This window comes from Chinchilla lanigera, unplaced genomic scaffold (genome assembly GCF_000276665.1).
Source record: "Chinchilla lanigera isolate Chin_1 unplaced genomic scaffold, ChiLan1.0 scaffold00043, whole genome shotgun sequence".
NCBI classification, from domain to species: domain Eukaryota; kingdom Metazoa; phylum Chordata; class Mammalia; order Rodentia; family Chinchillidae; genus Chinchilla; species Chinchilla lanigera.
Window position 1 is genome coordinate 6,673,889 of NW_004955444.1, and position 23,132 is coordinate 6,697,020.

The following is a 23,132-nucleotide window of genomic DNA, read 5'->3' on the forward strand; positions in this document are numbered from 1 at the left end:
CGGGAACCGAACTCATGACCTTGCACTTGCCAGGCAGCGACTTTACCTTATTGTTTTATATCTTTTATGCTTTTCCATACCAATCATATTAGAAATGTAGAAGTATAAACAGTTCCTTTATTTAAATGTCATTATTTAATTGAAAATGAACATGAGCTATCTTTTCTATCTATATTTAATTTTACTTTGCTATTCTGTATCTTTCTTGTGATCATCATCCACTGGGGTGATTTGAGAATCTTCAGTTTACAATGTGACAAACTAGGATTTTTTTCACTAAATAATGCAAAGAAACCCTTGGTATTTTAGTTAAGCCATATTAGTTTTCCAAAATAAAAAAGTTTTACTGAAGGATTTTTTTTTTTTTTTTGACAAGGCCTTACAGTGTAGTTCTAGCTGGCTTTGAACTCAATATATAGCCCAGGCTGACCTTGAACTCGCAGCAGTCCTCCTGCTTCAGCCTCCTAAGTTCATTATTGTTCTAGGTAGGGGTGGCATTTCCAGCAAGATGAGAATGTCTACTTAAATTTAAAACTTTGCTTTCAAATATAATTCCTACTTAGTACATTTCAACAGTAGTTCTCCTTCTGTGAAGTTTAATATGATTCCAGCAGGCTTTTGTAGCTACAGATTTCCTTTACATACTTATTCTAAACAGCGTGACCTCAGTGTAGATTACGCTGACGTAGGGGTTCAGAGTGGGAGTTATGTGTGACTGGGCTCCCTGAAACCTGATAGCAGCCTTCTTCCTTTATCCCATCTTCCGTGTACTTGATGTTTGTGACCCATACACTTACCATCAAAGAGACTGTGACTTTTTTTTAAAGAATAGAGTATCCATTTAAATGTATATAGATAGATATAGATATAGATTTGCCAATAGGGAAATACGGAGAAAGAAATCATTTATGTACATGTATCCTTCCACATAGAAATAGTGTACAGGAATAAATGAAGTAGTATGAGTGTGAGGTATTTTAAGCAGTTTTACAGTAGGTGAGATTAATAAGCTTACGGAAGGTTTGTGAGTTCCATTCTAAGTCTGCAGAATGAGTGTTGTCTGTAGGACACTGAAGTGAAGTTGTCCAAAAAACACTTGAAATGAGTCTGGTGATCAGCAGGGAGGACTCGGCACAGATCTGAGAGTCATCGTGATGTAGGCACAATTGGAGCCGTAGAAGTAGATAAGGCTGGCCGGGGAGAGTGGACAAAGGTCTAGTGGAGTGTCACAGTGAATGCTAACACGTAAGAGACTCATTCACTCACGACTTCAAATTCTGTACTGAGCACCTACCACCAGCCAGGCATACTTCTTGGCACTGAGGACACTGCATGAGGGCAGTCAAGGGTCCTGCTTTCCTGGGACTAACGTTAGAATGGTAACAGAGGTGGAGGCTGGCAGGTGGAAAGGCAGGAAGTCACGTCTGATTGAGTGTCAAATGGTATTAAGCTTCTAAGGTAGCCATTGCCAGGAAATAACTATGACGTTAATGATGAGAAGTACAAAAATGACTTATGCCCACCTTTGTGTTAAAGGTAACTAAACTTTTTAAATCTTTCAGTTAACTTTGAGGTATAACTTACATACAATAAAACACTCAATTTTAGTTGTACAGTTTCATGCATTTTTAAAATGTATACTACCATGTTAATTACCACTGTAAGCAAGATGAGACTGTTTCCACTACTGTAAAAAAAATGTCTTTGTGCCTCTTTGCAGCTGATTTTCCTCACCTTCCCTGGCTCTAGACAACCATAATATTCTTTCCGGCACTAAAGCCTTTTCAGGAATTTCATGTAAATGGAATCTTACAGTATGTACAGTTTGGTGTCTGACTTCCTTTACTAAGTACATTTTCCAGATTCATTTACATTTTTGTGACTCAATGTTGTTCCTTTTTATTGCTGAGTACCAGTCTGTATGCACATATACCACAATTTGTTTACCTGTTAATGGGCATTTGGGTTGTTTTCAGTTGGGTACTATTACATATAAAGCTATTTTTGAACATCGCTATGCACAATTTTATGCAGACATGTTTCCAGTTCTCTTGCAAAAACACATTGGAGTGGAATTGCTGGGTCATATGGTAAGTGCACATAAAATTTTATATTGAAAATAAACAGATTATTTTTCTGTGTACCGTATCATTATATCCCTACCAGCAATGTATGAGGTTCCATGTACTACTGTGGTCATTCTGTTGAGATTACAGTGGTATGTCTTTGATAATTTTAGTTTGTATTCATCAGCGATGAAGCAAGTGAGCTTTTCATTTGCTTACTATGGTTATTATTAATCTTTGTGGAGTGTCCATCTTTTACTCAGCTTCTGTGATTTTTTCCTTATTCCTAATTTCATAAGAATTCTTCATATCATGAAAAGAAGTTGTATGCATTACAGATACTATCTCCCGGCCACTGACTTGTCTTTTTACTGTTTTAATGTGGCTTTTTGAAATGCAGAAACTTTCCGTTTTGATGAAGTAAAATTTTTCCATTTTCCCCTATGGTTTATTCCAGTTTGCTCTTATCTAAGAGATCTTAGGTCTCAAATATATTTACTTACGTTTTCTTATAGACATTTTATAGTGTTAGCTTTAATGTTTAGTGCTAAGACATATTTAATATTTAAAGTTCGTTTTTGTGGATGGTGTGAGAGTTGGAGCTCATGTCTTCTGTTTCCGTATGTGTCCTCCCAAAGTGAGCACCATTTTTCCTTACAGGATAGCTGTAGCTAAGTGCTTTCGGCACCATGAATGTAATGGCTTACATTTTTCTCTAGCTGCTATCAAGATAGCTGTTTATCTTTGGTTTTTACTGGTTTGACTCTGCTACATTTAGGAGTATTTTTAATAATGCTCAGGACTCAGCTTTATAAAATTTTAAGTTAGTTTTAACCAATCTTAGAAAGCTTTTGGCTACTGTTTCTTTTTCCAAATTTTTTCTTTCCTCCCTATATAGAATTCCAGCCAGACATATGTTGAGTCTGTTTGATACTGATCCAGAGATCTGTTTATTTATTCTTTAATCTGTAGGACTATGTCATTTCTATTGAACTGTTTTGAAGCTTACTGATTCTTCCCTTGTATTCTCCAATTTTCTTTTGATCCCATATAGTAATTTTAATTTCAGTTACACTGTTTTCCATATCTGACATTTACATTTGGATTTTAAAATATTTATTTCTGTTAAGATTTCCTATCTGTATGGTTATTAAGGTCTTACTTTCCTTTCATTCTTTGAACATCTTTGTAATAGCTGCTTTGAAGTTTTTGTCAGCTACGTCAAACATGGGCTCTGTAGGAGTCAGTTTCTGTTGACTGCCTTAATTGTGTGATTCCTACTTTCCTTTCCTTTCTTTTTCTTGTTTTGTTTTATTTTGGTTTTTGCATTATCTTTAACTTTTGTTTGAAAAATAGACATCATGGATAATATGTAGCAACTATGGGTCATCTTTTCTTTTGAAGGTTGTCTTTTTGTTTTGATCTAGTAGTCAGGTTGCTTAGACTAAAACTACAAAATTCCCCTTGGTGCTATTCCTTGTGATATTTCCACTCAATTCTTTCATCCTCCAACTGTAACTTTTGCCCTTATGGTCTCTTCTGTGCTTGCATAATACAACTGCAAACCAGTAATTTGAACTAGTTTATTCTCTTAATTGTGTGATTCCTGACTACTTTATTCTCATACTTGGGGATGCACTCTGTTTGTGTGTCCTAGCATCAGCATTTGTCTTCTAAATTTCTAATCTGTTAGCCTCATGGTCACTGATTTTTCAACATAGTAAAACTTTAACTTTCTATCATTTGAGCTGTGTGCAGATTGGGGACTGCACTCAGTACACAAAGAAGCAAACATGTCATGTCTCAACCAGTTCTCACCAATTTCTGCCTACTTTCACATTTGGCTTTTTAAGTTCTCCCTTTGTATAGGTGAAGTTCAGCAGTCAGCCAGGATTTGGGTAGAGTCTATAGTCTACTGATTTTTTAAAGTGTCCATTGAATTGACCCACTAATTACCAACTTGTAATCTTTGCATCCATCCCAAGAAAATAATTCAAAACATGAAAAATCTATAAAGATGTCCACTGCATAGTTGACTATATAAGAGGACAGTGCCTTGAACAAAAAAATACATATATTTCCTCAGTTTTGGAGTCCAGAAGTCTAAAGTCAGTGTCAGCATGGTTGGTTCTTTCTAGAGGCTGTGAGGAAGAATCCATTCTGTGCCTTTTTCTAACTTGTTACGATTTTTTACAGTTCTTATTTTCCTTGGCTTGTAGATTCATCATTTTAGGCTTGATAAATTTTCCATTCCTTTTTTCTCACCTCTCCTTCTGAGACTTGATTTCCATGCATCTTTAATATTGTTCCTGATTGCTGAGACTGTTCTCCCCCTGCCGCCCCCCGAACATAAGATTGAATCCTTTTTAATGACCAGGAAGTTCACTGACTTCAACTTTGGATGGTGTGTTTTCTATTTTTTGAGTTTCCGTATTGTTCTTTTTAGTAGCTTCTATTTCTCTGATGGGATTTCCTATCTATTTATTCATTGCAGACATATTTTCCTTTACTTTCCCTCTGTATAGTTAGTCTAGGTGCAGTAAACACCTGTTCTGCTAATTTGAGCAGCTGAGGCTATTGAGTTTGGGTCTCTTATCCACCTTTTCACTTGAGTATGATCACTTTTTCCTGTTTATTCTAGGTCAGGTAATTTCAGATTATATTCTACTTCTTTGAATAGTACATTATAGAGACTCTAGGTTCTGTTATTCTGAATACTTTTGAGTTTTATTTTTTGAGATATATGCCCTGTCTGGACTCAAACTCTAAACTTTGCTTTCTCTCTTAAACTTGTTCTTCTCTAGACTTCTGGGTCAGTAATCTCACTTCGTTTCTTCTTCACCTGCTAATGTCAAATGCTGCAAAAAAGAAGCTAATAGAGTTAGCATTTAGATGGTTACTACTTCCTTTTAGAGTAGCTTCAGTGAAAACTTTTTATAATAAAATAAATGATAGAGCATAAGGTGTGGCGGCACATGCCTGTTATTCCAGCATTTGGGAGGCTGAGGCAAGTGGATAACTGCAAGTTTAAGGCCAGCCTTGGCTACATAGTGAGTTCAAGGACAGCCCAAACTATGTAGCAAAACCCTGTGTCAGAATAAATTAATAAGTAAACTAAATGATAGAGGAGAAAGTTGAAATTTGGTAGTAATACCCCAGGGTAGAAATTGAAATATCTAGAAAGTAATGTCAGTGGTATTTGCTACCAGTTTGGGCTTGCAACGTAAGCAGCAGTGTATTTCCTCTGAGCTTTGTAATTCCAGTAGAATGTATTAATTTTTCTTGGTCATCATTACCTTGCTTCTTGAGCATAGCTCTATATTTCATTTTTTTCTCTCTTAAAATACTAACTTAAGTAGGTAACTAACTCGTCTTTTTCTTGATTCTTTAGATATTGTAGGATTCCAGGCTTTTAGGCCAGAAATACTTTTTTTTCCTGCATCTTTTTTTCCATATCAGAGGCAGACGGCACCACATTTTACAGTGACTTTTATTTTACTAATTAAGAAAACATATTAACTTTCTGCCACTCTCACAGGATACCTAATATAATCCATTCGTAAAGAGGAAAGATTTCTTTGGCCCATTGTTTGAGAAGTTTCACTGCATGGTCTTGGCCCTGTTGCTTTGGGCCTGTGCCAACCCGGTACGTATGGCGGGAGCATGTGGTGGAGGAGGTCTGTTCACCTCCATACTGCATTTACCCACTGCAGAAGTAGTCCCCAGTGACCTAGCGTCTTTGCAGTACCCCTGCCTTCAAAAGGCTCCATCGTCCAATAGCACACCAGCTGGAGACCAGCCTTCAGTACTGGGGTCTTTGGGGGCACGTTGAAGATCCAGACGGTAGCAGAAAAAGTCTCCATTTATTCTTTCATTGTTCTTAACGTGAAATTTTGATACGCACAGGAAAATTTAAAATGGTCCCTTACATCTTCTAATAGCCTCTTGACTTCTTGCATATATCTTGAATGTTTCACTCAAGGTTTTATTTTCCTATGATAAATGGCTTCTAAGAAAGAATTTTGGGCCCTCGGAGAAAATGTAAAGTATTACTGAGTTTAATCTTCACTGTTCTATAACTGAATGTAATTATCGATGTACACCAACCTGCAGATCTTACTCATGTTTTGTCAGTTTTCCTACTCATGCCCTTTTCCTTGGGATCAAGCTGGAACCCCACTTTGGATTTAATTGTTATATCTACTAAGTCTTTCTAACCAACTAGCAGCTCAGTCTTTTATAGTCTTAATACTTTTGAAGAATACTGACCGCTTATTTTGTATGTTCTTGAATTTGAGTTTTTCTGATAACAGATTGACTCTCATTTTATTAAGAAGATCCAGAAATGCTGTGCTTTTCTCTGTGCTTGCTGTGTGCCTTGGTTTATCAGCTCACTGCGTCAAGTACTTCCTCTTCATACCTCAAGAACAGGATCAGAGCATCTTAATTTTTGCTTCAAATATCATGTTTTAACTCTTCTGGGTTTGTTCTTCCTTCCCGATGGAGTTGCAAGACTCTTGCTTTCATCATCTCCTTTTTGTTTCAATAATTTACCGTTAGCTGTTGTTTTAGACTATATCTACTGGCTGAAAACTCGCTAGTTTCCTTTCATTTGAGAATATTTTGGTGTTTCCTTTAAAATACTTTTGCAGGGTATAAAATTTTGGATTGACAGTTCTTTTAAAACTTGAAAAATAGCCAATTTTCTGTAGCCTTTTTTTTTAAAGAACTACTGGCAAAGTAGTTGCTTTGTCTCTGTAGATTAGGAGTTGTTCCTTTCTCATTGCTTCAAAGATTTTTTTTTTTAATTTTCAGAAGTTTAATTATTATGTGTTTTCAAGTGGGTTTCTGTATGTTTATTGTGTTTCTGTATGTTTATTGTGTTATTGTGTTTATTGTGTGGAGGCTTGCTCTCCTTGAAGGAGTAGGTTTAAATCTTACCGAAATTTGGTGGCTTTCCAGACATCATTTCCTTGAATTCTTTTTCAAACTCACCCATTGCGTCTTCTCCTTTTGGAACTCTGCTGACATAAATATTCTTCTATCACTTGTTACAGTCCCACAGATCGTTCAGGTGTTTTTTAAAGTTTGCTTTCTGTTTTTCAGATTGGGGAATTTGTATTTTATGTCTTCAAGTTTAATGATTCATTTTTCTGTTCTCTTCATTTTGCTGTTAAGGCCATCTACTGAGTCTTCTTTGATGAGGTTTTTATTTTCCATTTGATTCAAATGTGATCAGTTAATTTCCAAAACATGTTTATGATGGCTAGTTTAAAATACTTGTCAGATAACACTAACATCTCTGATGTCAGTGACTGGGTGATGATCTTTTCTTTTTCAATTTGAGATTATCCTGGTTCTTGGTAAGGAATGATATTCTGTGAATTCTGGACATTTAAATACTGTGTTCCTAAAATTTCTGTTCCCGTAAGCCTCCTCTGATACTGTACCATTTGGGGCGTAGGGTGCCGCCTTGTTACTAGAAGTGCATGTTTTCTACTTAGTCTCCGTGGGCACTGTGTCGGGAGGAGCAGAACTTGCTGCAGCTGGGAGCAGTGAAGGTCCTGACCCCCTGCGCCTCTCCTGACCCCACCCGGCCAAGGAGAGGTAGGGAGCAGAGTACTTCCAGATAAAGCTGAACATCTGTGCATCCAACAGGATGATTAGCCTGTGCTTGCCTTACGCTAGCAGGGTCCCTATCGCAGACTCCTCAAGATGAAAGTGTGGACTCCCTAACTGGCCTTTGCTTCTGGAGGTTGTACTGGTTCTGCCAGCTTTTTCCCGCATGGTGATTCCTTGGAGTGGGAAGTATCTTGTTATTTTCCTTTTCCTTCAGTTTGAGAACATAGGCTTTCCGTTTTTGTTTGTTTTGTTGTGTTTTTTTTTCTGTACACATCGTCAATCCAGGTTGCTGGATTCTCTGGCATCCAGTCCAAGATACATAGTGAAAGAAAAACCCAGGAATTTGCTACCATGCTATTTCTTCATTCCTGAAATCCCTGATTGGTCTTCCTCCTTTTCTCCACCTTTCGGAGTCCTCTCATGTTTGTTTTGTGTGTAACATCCGGGGCTGTTTGCTGTTCCATTGTGTCTGTCAGTGGAAGTCAGAATGGCCTTTTAAAAACCATGAGTGTGATTATACTTTCCTCCACACTTTGTTTTTACTAGTGTGAGTCTGCAGTGTACAGTGTTTTCGTCTTTGTGTGGGTTTGATGAGTGCACCTGACGCATCTTAATTCCTCTTCTCACCCACTGCCCCACCTCCCTCCGTCTCCTGACCCCCTTTCCGTTTGAGAAAGGTCTGTTTCCCTACTTTCTGTTATCTTTTCACTTGCTCTTTATTTATACCGTAATTTGGGTTTCTCAGATGAGAGAAACCATGCAATATTTAAGCTTGTCTGTCTGAGTTATTTCACTTAATGTTACGGTCTCAATGTGTTTTTTTTCCCGTACATGGCTCAGGTTTATCCTTTCACCAGGGTAATACCCACGGTGTGTAAATACTGTATTTGCTTTATCTACCCATCTTTTGATGTATAGGCCACTTCCAAGATTTAGCTGTTATGGATTGTATGCTATAAATGTGGGTGTGCATGGATCACTGTGATACGATGTCTAAAACTTTTTGGGGAAGATACTTAAAAGGGGAATAGCTGGGTCAAATGGCATTTCCATTTTTATTTTTTTGAGGAATCTCCATACACATTTCCATAGTGGTTGTACTAGTTTACATTCCCGCCAACAATGTACAAGGGGTCCTTTTCCCCCTGCAACCTTGCCTGTAATTACATGTATTTTAAATACAACTGTATATTGCATATTTCTAAAACCCATGATTCCTGGCCAAGACAGCATCATATTCCTATATTTTTGTAAAAAAAGTTAAGTGGTATTAAGCCAATATATCATGAAAGGATTTGTAAAGTCTTGTCTTTTGTACCCATTTTTTAAAGTGATGTTCAGTGCAATAGAATTCTAACATCTGGAAAGTAGATTGGCCTCACTAAGAGTTTGTATTAGTTTAGCTTTAATGGTGTAATGCTGTACAACTGCACTTTTCCTTTGATTTGGGAAAGTTTTCGTTATTAAAAGGACCTGTCTTCACAAAGTCCTCTGAATACGGCTTATTTTAACATGTGTAAATGAATGTATGTGGCAAACACGTGTGCCCACTACAAGAAAAGGAAGCTTGTTTTCTAGTACATATAAAACTATCTGTTAAAAATCATTTCGTGTTGCTGGGCATGATAACGTATATCTGTTATCCAAGCTGCTGTGGAGGATGAGGAAGGGGATCACAAGCTCAAGGCCAGCCTGAGCAATTTTTTTTTTTCCTCCGGTACCAGGAACCGAACTCACGACCTTGCGCTCACGACCTTGCGCTTGCCAGGCAGGCGCTTTTGCCCCTGAGCTAAATCCCCAGCCCCCAGCCTGAGCAATTTAATGAGACCCATCTCAAAAGGGCTGGCTCTGTAGCTCAATAGTAGAGCATTTGCCTGGCATGTATGAGGCTCTGGGTTCAATCTCCAGGACCACTAAAAAAAATCAGTGCTAACAATGCATCTTTTTTTTCCTCCCTTTGTTCATTTTTATCCATGGCTTCTACTAGAAATAAACCTTAGTACATTACTGCCAGATTTTGAACACCAAATATAAACATGTAAATTTTGAACCTTATCTAAAATACAGAATTGCTAAAAGATAACAACAAGTTGAGTCTCAGTCTAGGCAATGTGATTTCATTCACTCATTTATCCCGATCCCTTTAGAGGCATTATTGTGGTAAGTTTATTGCACTCTTAGTGAAAACACATACTCATTAAGTAAAACACTGGTATGTAACTATGTTAATGTGTTTATGTTTTTGTCACAAAGGAGTGGATGTGGTATTAGTTTAATTATGAAAGACATTGCAGAAAAAACTTTAGAGGAAGTTAGAAACACATTATCCAATTAGAATATATACATCTTAACATAATTTTATCTTACGTTATTGTAATGGGATGTGTTATCGAAATAGGAATGTCTAATATTTGTTTTAATAAAACATTAACCATGAGCAAGCCACAGTTCTAAATGCTTCCCATAAATAAAATAATCTATTATAATTACTTTTACATAGAACTAACATAATGTAGAGTTGCACTATTGATTGCACTTGACCTAAAAAAATAATTTACACCCTCGGGTTTTCTAAAAAAATAAGTGTTTAAGGCCAACTTACTTACTTACCAAATCTGCTTCATACCTTCCTAAGAACGTGCCATTTTGTGTTAATAAAGATTTAGGTTCTTTTATGCGGCTGGTGTGCAGGCTGTGCAAGAATCAAGCATGTTTTGCTTATCCTAAGATTTATTGCTAAGCTGCGGCTCTTCAGCTCCTTGTTCTCTTCTCTTCTGGGTAGGACTTCTGTGCTGTAACTACAGTGGCGTAGCTTCTTGCTCTGTGAAGTAGGCTCATAGTTAACGCACCTGCACTGTACTAATCAAACCTGTGTTTTTTTAACACTGTGATTTCTGTTATGTATTACATAAGTGCAGGCCTTTATCATTCCTTAATGATCTAATGAACAACTTTCTTTAAGCCTAAGTATTTTTCACACCCTGCTCATTTTTGTCCCCACAGGAGATGGCCATTAAAAACATCTGACAGACTGGCAGTTAACCAGTTCCCTGCTGAGATTAGTGAAATATTTAGTTGTCCCGCAACATCAAGGAACTTCAGCCCTGCAGGAGACAGTTTGATTCAACTGTTTTTTGGAGAGTAATGTTCATTTGGATGACCCCACATATTTTCAAATGAGCATGAAAAAATCACATACCTAGTAGCTTCTAATGTAAATTATTCTAAGATTTATACTATTTTATTTCTTAAATTATGTGAATAGTTGAAATGATTTTTGCCTCTTTTTAGAAAAAGGAAATCATTAGACTGGCAAGATACATGTCAGAATAAACAAGTATAATTTGTCATGTGGGTTTATTGAGTTGCAAATCAAACTAGGAAATTTATTTTAAAATAAAAATGTAGGTTTGCAGTTTTCAAATGGAGCCATGTTATTTGACATTGAAATTTGTGATTCAGCTCTTAGTGGAATAATTTTTAGGAATTCCTGAGAAAAACAAAATGTCAATTCACGTTGTTGATGTGTTATAAATCTGAGACAAGCATTACAGCATCAGCTGCTTACACATTAAAGCAGCGGTGGCCGACCTAGGGCGCGCGCTGCAGGGTGTGTGCATCATCGAAAGCTTTGAAAGGTTGCCGTCCTGCTTTAGAGATCAAAAGGAGCAAAATTTTATGATTATAAAAAATAAATCTTAAACATATGAAGATTTCATAATCTAAAATGGACTTGATTCATTTCTCTTTCATGAAAATCAGAGACCTGTTACATGGTACACTGGAAATTTTAGGGCCACAGATATAGAACTGCTACACAGATTTGACTTAGCAGAAAGACTTTGCCCGTCAGTTCTGAAGATTTGTGCATAATAGAACATAATAGAATTTTATTGCCCTAATTACTTCAGCAGTGTTCTAAGATGCTGGGTTTCTGCTGATTCATTGGATCACATTTTTAGATCTAGAAGGGTGAGTTTCAAAGTGTCACCCACGTTTTAAAAATTTAGTTTTATGAACACTTCTGTTTTTATTTCCAAGAAGAAAATAAATATATACCTGAAGAGAGCTGTGTTTATGAGTCATGGGTCAGGTATGCAAAGTGTTACTCTCTGAAGGCCTCTCAGCAGCATATTTTTGTTTAATTTGAAATTGGGTCCTCAAGCAATAGTTTCATACTTTTTTCCCACATACTTTTATGTGGCTGATTAGGCAGTCTGAATAGGAGAAAATAGGAAATAATATTTCTTTCTTGCAGTAGGAACAGTAGGGGAAAATATAAAATGATATTTCTTCAGTCATTGCTTTACTCTTAATGCTTTGTCAGATCTCTCACTCGTGTTCATTTGTGCTATCTTTGGCAAGTCCCACAGTTTGCTAGTTACCGCTTTTTAAAAATGTAGTTCAAAGGCTGCAGTGTAGCGCAGTGGTAGAGTTTGTCTAGCATATGTAGTGTCCTACATTCAATCCCTAGCACCAGCCAATCAGTCAAACAAAGAAACAAAATTCTCATCCAGTTCAGTGTAAAACTACAAATTCACGCTGCAGATTTAGCTCAGTGTTGCAGCACCTGTCTGGCAAGCGTGAGGTCCTGAGTTCGATCCTGGTGCCCCCGCACCCCCAAGAGAAAACTATAGGTTCATACACCTCCATTACAAGCATTCATTTTGGCTCAAGAGACTTAGAGGAGGCGATATACCTGGGTCTCTCTCTCTCCTCTCGCTCGAGCATCTCTGGGTATTTGATTATTGAGGTGAGGGCTTGATCTGAATCTGAGACAGTTTACTCCACACTCTACCTCTTATTCCTCTGGTCTTGAGAGGATTGCAGGGGGACTAAGGCAGGGGAAAATGGTACTGTTAGCCTGGCCTCATCCCAGGCTGGGTTCCTTGTAGGTGATACCCATAGTTTTCTTGAGGTGGTGATCAGCTTCTCCCAGCTCTGTCCTCAGGGGCAGCAGTGTTCCTTCGGGAAACAGTGGCTCCTGCCCCTGGTCCCCTCTGTTGTCAGGTGTTACTTGGTTGCAGGGTTAGCTAGCTCCTTGGCATCTGCCAAGATTTTCTTTCTTTCCTTACAAGGGCCGTGGAAGTCAGAGTGAACATGTCTTCCTCTGTCCTTTTTGGTTTTTCAGGTATGCTACATTCCTGGGACTCCTTCAGCAAGGTCTCTTCGTATTCATTAAAACTGCCAGTAAATCTGGAAGCGGGTGCCATAGATTCAGTGTTAGCAAACCTCACCAGAAGACGTTGCCTTTGTGTAGGTACTACCCTTGTCTAGAGCTGTTCTCTGAGAGCTTCCCCACTCGCTGATTATACCTTTCTCCTCCTAAGGCTGCCAGTCTGGATGCTTCCTTCACTTCACCTACCCCTCCCTGTGCACTGTGTATTCTTCGTGCTGACCCATGAAGTGGGTGGAGAGCAGAACAGGGCCTTGCCCTAAATGTTCGTAGCTCCCTGGAGTGCCTTTTATGATTGGCTGTGGTGTCAGTTCGGGAGCAAGGATCGGTTTCACTGTTGTAGTGCAGGCTGGCCTCAGACTCATGGCGATCCTCCTGCCTCAGCCCCTGTAGTGCTGGGATTGCAGGTATGCACCACCGTGCCTAGCCCTAGGTTCCTTCTTGAGTAATAAAAAGCCCGGCAATATAGAGTAAGGATTGGTTTTTGGTCAGGTGAAAGTGTACAATCATGCAGTCAAGGGCTGGTAATGCGGTTCTGTTCTTCAAGGACCCGGGTTCCCCCTGTCTCACCACTCCACCATATCTGTGTTTCCTCATGATTAAAGATGGTAATGTCTGTACTCCAAGTGTCGGACTGGCAAGTGAGTGAGAAAGGACAACAAAAGGCATACGCTTGAAAGCTCTTTTAAAAATTTCTGGAGAGCTACCACAAAATTCTTTCATACACATTCTACTTAGTCATCTGGCTGGTCATATCTACAAGGGAGTTGGGAAAGAAAGTCTTTATTCTAAGCATCCAAGTACCCAGCTAGCAATTACAATGGAAGAGCATTGGAGGACAACTAGCAGTGACATCTTTGGGACTGTATGAAGCCTTACATTTATCTTTCACCTGAGTTATATATGTACACCAATATGGAATGTCCACAGATTATATAGTATTTTATTAAGTACTGTCAGGCTTACAGTGAATTGTATATAGTTAGGAGAAAAGTTAAATCTTTCAGTAATTGAAGCAGAATTTGGAGCTTATTTTTTTAAACTAAGATTCTTTTGTGTTTCTGTCTTTAAATTTGCATTTCTTTAAGAGAACAAATAGAAGTGTAGTAAGCCAGCAGACATGTGTGTTCACTGACTATATTTAAGAGAATGTCATGTCTTTCGTACAGACTTCCCGTTGGTGCTGAATGGGTGATTATATTTTATGAAATTTGAAAAGAGCATGTTTTATAATGGCACTATATCAGACATAATATTTTAATGGTACCATAAATGCTTGTGCACTGTAGCTATTACAGAGTCACCATTTATTGGCTTTTGTATAAACTTGTTATGTGATGTTTCATTTCTTCCCCCTCATTCTTAGCTGATGTACAGTAAACAACACTTCCACATTCTTGAACTTACATACATTAACTAAACTTGTAATTTCTCAGGAGATATAGTATAGTGAGTTAAAACTGTTGTCAAATATTTTTACAACAAAATCTTTATGGTACTTTGGAAACAAGGCTTTTATACTGACTTGATTCAAGCTCTAAACTCCTTTTATAGATTCTCAGGAGCAACTTTCCCTACCTCCAGGGAAAATGATGGCCCTTCTTAACAGCCCTACTGGTTTTAAAAAATTGAATTATTAAGCCATTAGACTAGATTGATATTATTATAATTTTCAGTCAGATCTATATTATATATGACCAAGTTAGTATGGGCCATATTCTGTAATAAAAGAATATGGGCATTATGCAGCAATTAGAATAAAACCTCAGACAGGAAACTAATGTGTGTTTTACTTTTCCTCACAAATTCAAAATTTTTCACCTAAGCCTTTACTCTATGCACAGTTTAAAAATTGAGCAATATATAGCTGATAAAATTAATTTTTCCTAATGTAATTAGTGGAAACCCCATTTCATTCTGTAGGTAGATTATTAATTTATCACAAAAGCAATATTATAATTTGGTTACAGTTTTAAAAAACAATTTTTTTTTTAAAGTAGCTGTTGGAAGGGTGGACATTTTCTTACTGAGAGGATGGACTCATACTGTCCCACTTCCATATGCCTTACCTCTAACGCAGCATGTCTTACATGTGGCTTTAATAACGATGAACTGTATTTAACTACAAGGAAAATAATACTCTGTGAACTCCACTTTGGTCTGCATTTTGCAAACCAATTCAAATTAATTTGATTATGTCAAAACTTCAAACATCATGACAAATCTATGTATTTTTTTCAACAGTGATTTTGTAGGCACTGTCATGTAGAAATAGAAGGATGTCACTATTAGTTCAGTGGTAGTCACATACACATAGAGTCACAGATGATAGAAAACTCAGGTTGGCAGAGTTCCATTAGAATGAAATGAACTTTGACTTTTATGTTTGAGTCCTTTATACATTATACATTATGGAAACCTGGTCCTTAAAGATAGGTGTAGCTTTTAATTGTGAATTTTTCCTTCCCATAATAAAGTAATTTTGTGTAGCATTTCCTAAACTCCTTTAATAGATTTTAAATGGAGTTAATGATTTTCCATAGATACTAGAGGGTTCCATTAAGACTTTAAATATTTGGTGTATTCTGCATAAATTATTTGAATTTGTTTTGAAATCTACACACTTTGAATAAAGGACCTATTGTGAGTAGCTTCCTCTTAAAAGTAGTGTTCAGCAGATTGCGTGTGTTCTATTATAGGTTCACTACTGTGATAGACAAAGTGGCAGAGAATATGTGACCTGTCTGACCTTAGCTCCCGTGCAGATGACTTTTCATGATAGTGGAAGCTCCTCTGAAGCCAGCCATGACCAAGGTATAATATAGCACTGCCATTTTGCTGCGTTGTGGCCCAGCTGAGAAAGTGGAGGCTGTCACAGTGGAAGTTTATGCACACACACACAGCTTTCCTGTACTAGCAGCATTTGCTAGACTTTTGAAAAATTAGATTTGGGAAGCATGTATCTCAGGAGATTTAAATTGTTTTAGGCTTTTCCAGTTCATTATTAATTTAAATATAGAATTTTCTTATAAAGGTGAAATAATTGCCTTACATACAAATATTGTGAGTAATCAAGTATGAGAGGTATGATCAACAAAGAGTGTGGCTGCAGGGTGCGGTGGCGCACGCCTGTGATCCCAGCAATCAGGAGGCTGAGGCAGGAGGACGGTTGCGAAATTGAAGCCAGCCTGGGCTACAAAGTGAGCTGAAGGCCAGGCTGAACTGCATAGTGAGACCCTGTCTCAAAAAGACAGAGTGTAGCTAACACTGGAATCTCACTTTGATATGCTCATTTACTTCTATTGAAGAGTTTTGAATTATAAAATGTGTACAAAATACAGTGACTAAACCTGCAGTTTAGCCCCATAATTTGAGGTATTCTAGAAACAAAGTTCCAGTGTTGTTTTACTTTTGAAGTTTTATTTGTGAAACAAAGCTGAAAATTTTAAGAGTGTATTATTTCTAATAAATCCCTTTGTTTAGTTAGCCACTTAAGAATACATCCTATTTACAAGATAATTAAAATCATATTAGACTGAACTGATTATCTAGGTTACAGAATTTATTGCTTGAGGCATTTTACAGTATGACTCACCAGCTGGGCTTTCCAAATTAACCACATGCACGACAGTCCCAACCCACGTTCTTATCTGTCTTTCAGTAAATGTGAAGGCTCCTAATAGTTTCCTGACTAACCTTTTTTCCTTTCATCTGAGTAGTTCTTTTTGCATGGAAAGAATAAAAGAACATAATAGTGCATCTTCTCAAATGCATGATTTATAATTGCTCACCTCAGACAAGAGCTAGAAAGGCATGCTTAAGGACATTCCTGTCCTGTCCACAGTGTCTGACCTTCGGGTTTTCCAGTCATCATTCGTTGATTGGTGGTAAGATGTGTGGTATTCAGGAAAGAGCAACTAATGGATGGCCAGGGTGAGTTTTAGGAACTAATAGCATAAACCAGCTGCAATTACTTGAGTGGATTCTATCTAGCCTTGTGACTCAGTTTCCCGAAATGTAAATGAGGGGTTTGATTTACAAGGTGTATCCCCGTGCTCCATTTTATGATCTCACTGCCCCTGGTTGAATGTGCCCAGGCAAAAAATTAACAGGTGTAGCATGTTGATGTAAAAACACACTCCAGTGCTCCTCAGGCTCTTTTTACGCTGGTGTTTGCCCTGGTGCAGAAGACAGTACAGTAGATACCTGAGGGGCACAGCCTAAACCAGCTTACAGAGGAAAATACCTTACCTTATATAAAACTACAGCTTGCATGTAGGCTGTATGCTGGGGAGTGTGTGTGAGGCCGTTAAGACGTGGTCTCCACTCACGTGGAGCTTCCTTTGACTCATTCACCCCTTTGGCTGTGTAGCAAGTCCAACTACGTCTCTGTGTGTCCACCCATGACAGGAACGAATAGCAGGAGCAGATGGAGTATCTCTACTGCAAAGATCTCTTTCCCGTAACCCACACGGGTCTGAGAAGAGCGATTCACCACTAGCGGACACAGCATGTTGCTGTAATAGAGTGCTAGTCTGGGTTGGAGACTAGAATCAGACTTAGCTCTCCCACGAGCTAGCTGTGTGACGCAGGCTCACTGCTTTGCATCTTGACTTCCTTAATGAATGAGATGATGACACTGGTTCAGACCTGTACCAAAACCGTATGCCAGGGGACTCAGAGCCCAGGGCTACTGTAAAGCCATATGGCTTAAGAAAAAGTGCCTCTTGCTGGGACATTTTATTCCCATATGATGGAAAACTTTTGTAACAGCCAAATTCAGAACTAGGATGTAAGTGGTATTTCCTTGAGGTATGGTGCACAAACTATACAGCTGTACGTACTGTTTTATAGTACCTGTATCTGGAATGTTCATTTTACCTAACGGCAAGTAAATAAAGATACTTCATGTTAAAACAAATATAGCTGTTGTATAGATAACAAATTTGCATGAAATGTCAAGATTAAAAACTGAAACTTTCAGCAGATGTGTTGATAGTGGTCAGATGATGAATGAATGCACGACTGGGCCCGTAATAGAAATGATTGACCTATGCATAAAACACTTGTGGGGTGACCTCAGAGGTGTGATGCAGGGGTATTGTGATCTTCTCCCATGGACGTGGAGAAGTGGGTTGTCCAAGGAAAAGGACAGTAAAGCTCTAGTCCTCATCTGCTTTCTACACTGTGTTGCTGGGACCTGCTCCCCACCCTGAAGCTCTGCCCGAGCGCAGGACAGTCCATCATCACACCAGCAACAAGTTGAGCTTGTAAGGTGGAAAAGATGGACCCCAGATGCTTTTCTGCCAGTAAGTTATAAGTACTGATAGCAGGAAAGCATGTTAAAAGCAAGAAAAGTTACAATTTGTAACAGTACTTCTATTCTTAATGCACTTGAGCCAGTGCAATGAAGTGGTTACAATGGGGCTATAATTTGTATGTTTCGCTGCCAGGCAGCTTGATCTACTGGTGCAATATGCATGACTGTCTCATTGGGTAGTTTTTTTGAGTTAATTTTATTAATAAAAAGACGATAAAAGTGATGTAGATCCATTTGTACCACCAGTGGTACAAGCCACCTGATGGAACAGTCATTCATGTACCACCAGTGGTTCAGGCCAGTGGGAAGGTGTTAAACAGAGTTAGTATTTTTTTTAAAAAAAGATGTATAAATTTTAGGTAGCCCTCTTACGAAATTCAGATAGTTCTTACCTGTTTAGAATACGAAGATAAAAAATGGAAGAGCTTTGTAGTTTGTCTTCTTGTTTTTGTAAGTTTAACACTGGGAACTCTGACATGGACACAATATATTACCCACTGCTTTTACATGTTCTGTCAAAGAATAGCAGGGCAAAGACTAGTAAGTAAAATTTCTCTATTGAAGTTCAGTGCAGGTGTGCAAAATGGTAAAGGGAGAGAGACTCAACACCGTCTACATTTGGAAGGTGTCCAGATTTATGGAGCTCTTAATTGTCCACCTTCCCCCCACCAAACGTGTGCGCGCACGTGCGCACGCGTAGTCTTCTTTCCCTCATCCTGGTCGATGGCCTCTCCATCACATGTCGTTCAGCCGCCCTTTAAGCTGCCCTGCACTTCTCTGCCCCGTCAGCTACCCCCAGTCCCAGTAGCTTGCCCTCTACTTAGCTTTCTGATCTGTGCTACCCCCACTGTGGTCCTGCCATTCTAACTGAAGTCACCATCATTTTTAACCTGGGCAACTGCATAGCCTCAAACGAGCTTGCCTTTTTCTCCTTTTGCTTTGTTTTTCATAGTCACCAAAATTATTTTTAAGTTAATCAAATCACGTTGTTCAACTGCTCAAAACCTTTCAGTGGCAGAAGAAACGACTCACACAGCATTACGGAAAAGGCAACCTGTGGATAAGAAAACAGTAGTGTTTGGCAGGGGCTAGGAGTAATAGAGATTGACTAAAAAGTCGTAAGGAATTTTGTAGGGTTGGAAGCGCACTACACTGTGATTGTGGTGGTGACATTAAAATTGTGTTTGCCAAACTCACAGAACTGTACCATGGTTTTACTGCTTTGGTTTTATCTACATAAAATGAAGTTGAAAGGAAAAAAAGGGCCGGATTCATTGCTTTATTGGTCACTCACGCATTAGTGATCCCAAGGAGTTGGAACGAAGATCCCTCCTTGTTTGTCGTGTACTTCTGCGTATGTTGGATCCATTTTGGAATGCACTGAATATAACCTAGTCTGATTTGGAACTCCTTTAGATGCCGGTAACTAGTAAGGCCTACTTCAGACTTCCTGGAGTGGTAATTATTAGTCACCAGAAAGTGGTCCAGGCGCATCCCTGTCAGCCTTTAAGGGAAAGTCTGTTCTCATTCAGAGAGTGGGTAGTCCTTCAGGCTTGGAGGTCCTTGTGGTATCCGGGTGAGAATACTCCATGTATATTTGCCTTTCTCATCTCAACAAATGTGACGTGGGAAATCCACATTTGTCTCGAATCCAATTATGCAATAAGGATGGAAAGAAGAGGAAGAAGGCTAGGGGGAAATTAAGATGTGTTATGTACATGTACCAACTCTGGCAGTGAATGTTACCATTTTGTACTGCAAACGTATTGATTTAAAAATCTTATAGGGTATTTTAAAACTCAAAGGGAAAAGGCCATCCCACATCACAGTAATATTTTAATTGATCTCATGCAGAACTTTTGTGGTACTAGGTATTTTAAATGATAATACTTGTACTTCCATGGTTTTGCAGTCATTATGTTCCAATGGAGTGTCAGGTAGAATGCTTTTTTTTGTTTTTTGTTTTCCCAGTACCAGAAATCAAACTCATGACCTTGCGCTTGTCAGGCAGGTGCTGTGCCGCTGAGCTAAATCCCCGGCCCCATAGGTAGAATGCTTTTGACGAGTTACAGAAACACGTGACTCCATACTAGCTTAAATAGCAAGGAACCTCATTCTGTCCAATAGCAAGAAGTTCAGAGGAGAGTGAGAGGAAGGGTTGGCTGTGAAGCTGTTCAACATGGTCAGCAAGGTCTCTAGTTATTCCCGTCTCTGACCTTTGCCTTCCTCTGTTTCGTCCTCTGACTCAGAAAGATGACCAGCATAGTTGCATTTATCACATGTGGTTTACCCACATCTAAAAGGAGAAATCTGATCTGTATCAGGAGCACAACAATTGCCCAAGGTAAATAATTGCTTTTTATTAATATAAAATACACCTAAGTTACATTGCCTCATAGGAGACCCCATGTTGTCACCCTGGTGGTAGCTGAACTCGGTTCTGGCATTCTGTGTATTAGACAAATGCAGTGTAGATTTTGAAACTAAGTTGCTTCGCCAGGCTCACATACCCAGCCATGGTGCGGGAGAGTGCGGGTCGTAAGAGATTGGGTATGGTTACTGATCATTGCCATTGGCAGCTTCTAGGAGGTCCTGGAGCAGCCAGAACTCAAAATATAACTTGAGTTTTGCTTACATTTTATGAATTAGGGTGGGAAAAGAGATATGTAGAAAAGGCAAATTAATTTTAGTGTTTAATTAGAGAAAGAACTTTCATATTTATAGATTTTTGTATTTCAAATGTTTTCTCTATCTGAAATTTATCCTTTTATTATAAAATTTTGTAAAATTCTGACTTTCTATCACATAAAATATTCATTTTACACAAATATACCTTATAGTTAAGGAACTGAAGGTCTTTCAAAATGTATTACAGCAGGATATGTCACCAGTAACTCCTCACTGGGTACTATTTATTAATGAATAGAATACAAGTCAGTGTAGTTGGCCCAAATCCAGTCTAGTACCTGAACTAAGAATAGTTTTTTCATTTTGAAATCATTGAAAAGAAGTAAAAAGAAGAACAAGACTTCATGACATTAAAGTTGTATGGAACCAGGGCTGGGGCTTTAGCTCAGCGGCACAGCACCTGCCTGGCAAGCGCAACGTGGTGAGTTCAATTCCCGGTACCGGAAAATAACAACAACAACAACAAAAATTATATGGAACCAAAGCTTTGGTCTCCGAAAATGTATTGATTGTGATACAGCTGCAACCATTAATGGAGATGTTGCCTGTGGTCACTTGTACATTCCAGTGGCAGATGAGTATTCATGATAGAGAACACATTGCCTGCAAAGCCTAAATATTTACTGTTTGTCCCTTTGCAGGAGGAATCTGCCAGTTCAGTCCTAGGATTAGAAGGAAGGAGCACTAAGCATGTGTCTCTTGCATTTTGTATCAAACGCTATAATTAAACATGGTCATTCAGCGTTCATTCTCTTACAGAAAGGAGCCAGTTTCCCAGAAATACTGCCCCTGCTATAGCAAATAAGACTTGTCGGTGCATCTTGGGTTTATTTACGGTGGAAACCAGTTTTACTTGCTAAGAGAATAAGAAGTCTGTCTTCATCAGTATTCGTCACAGCGTTGAAACAGCTCGGCTATAGCAAAGGTTACTTTTTTCTCCTTGCTCTTACGCCATTTAGCAAAGCTTCACAGCCAGAGCTTTTCTCTTAAGGAACAGAGAATACATTCAGTTGTTTCTGTAGTGATCTTTCATTATTTCATTTCAGATGGATAAGCAATTTCGAGAACCAACAGTAAGTTATAAGGGAAGGTAGTAAGAAGATTGAATATTGTATATCTTGAAATTGACTCATAATTTCATTTATGCTTAGTACAGCATGGCTACATTTCTAAGAGGTTGCATATTTCCAGTGATACTGTACACACAAGTGGCTTATTAATTTGAGCTATAAAATTATTTTGGACTGTAGTCAAAACCCACAAACTTACTCATTGCTTTTTTCTCCCACTTTTTTCTGGAATGATGACTAACATCTATTTTAATTAGCAAAAAGTATGAAGTTTTAGATAACCAAAAAACCTGACTTTTCCCAGCTATACTGAGAGTACTTTTAGCATGGTTATGAAATCTGCTCCTCAGTGTACCCGTAGCTCTGTGTTTTATTACAGTTTATCACTTTCAAGATAGTTTCATGTTTATGATTTCATATAAAACAGAATCTAAAAGTTTTCAAGGTTTTTAATAAATTTTGTCAACGTTGAACCTCCATACATGCTCCATGTCAGTAGTCCCTTAATTTTTATTTCAGTCTTCATAATGTTTTTCCTAAGTTTAAGTAGAAATTGAGATAGGAATTAACTTTCTTACTATTCTGTATGTCTCTGGGTTCAATGTTGGCTTGACGATTACTGGGTAAATATTCTCAAAACCTTTCTGTTAATAGTTCACACTAATGAATCATAACCAGATACATTATTAAGCCAATAAATACCATATGTATATAATTGGCTAAATGGATGTGAAGGTTATAGTGGAAAACTGTTGCCTATATAGACTTTTTAAAAATGACGATCAATGGAATGTAGTTCCCTGGACCACAGATTTGAGAGCATTATTATCCACTGGAGGTCACTTTTACAACTTAAAGAGTATTACCTTCCTTGTAAATTTAAATTATGGTGTTGCACATGATTTATTATACTACTTAAAACTGAAAAATAGTAACCTTCTCTCCCTTGGCTATCCAGCTTCACTTAAGTCATGCCTTTCCCCATGTCCCAAATTCCTTTTTGGACAAACCGGTTACTGGTCGTATTTCAGATGTTTTAGTACTCGCGCATCGCTGAGAGTTACTTGGCTTGCTCTCTGTGTCTCTGCGTTGGCAGTGACTGTCTTCAGAGCCCATATTTTAAAGATGCTCTTCAGTGAAGTGGCTTTTCTTTTTGCATTCTCTAATGGAAGAAATTTGATGGTATCTTT

General features: G+C 38.2%; 1 protein-coding gene across 8 annotated transcripts in view; it reads left to right on the plus strand.

Moving 5' to 3' along the window:
• Positions 1–23,132, plus strand: part of Stau2 (staufen double-stranded RNA binding protein 2) — a 238,823-nt gene that overhangs the window by 135,579 nt on the left and 80,112 nt on the right. For 2 of the 8 annotated variants that reach the window (XM_013518162.1, XM_013518163.1), the window contains one exon: positions 10,692–11,409. The exons of 5 other annotated variants lie outside the window; for them this stretch is intronic. In XM_013518162.1, coding sequence (XP_013373616.1) covers positions 10,692–10,715 — 24 coding nt within the window. In that variant the 3' untranslated portion in view covers positions 10,716–11,409. Of the gene's footprint in view, positions 1–10,691; positions 11,410–15,563; positions 15,679–23,132 lie in introns of those variants that run through there. One more of the 8 variants, XR_001235505.1, reaches the window with a different exon arrangement.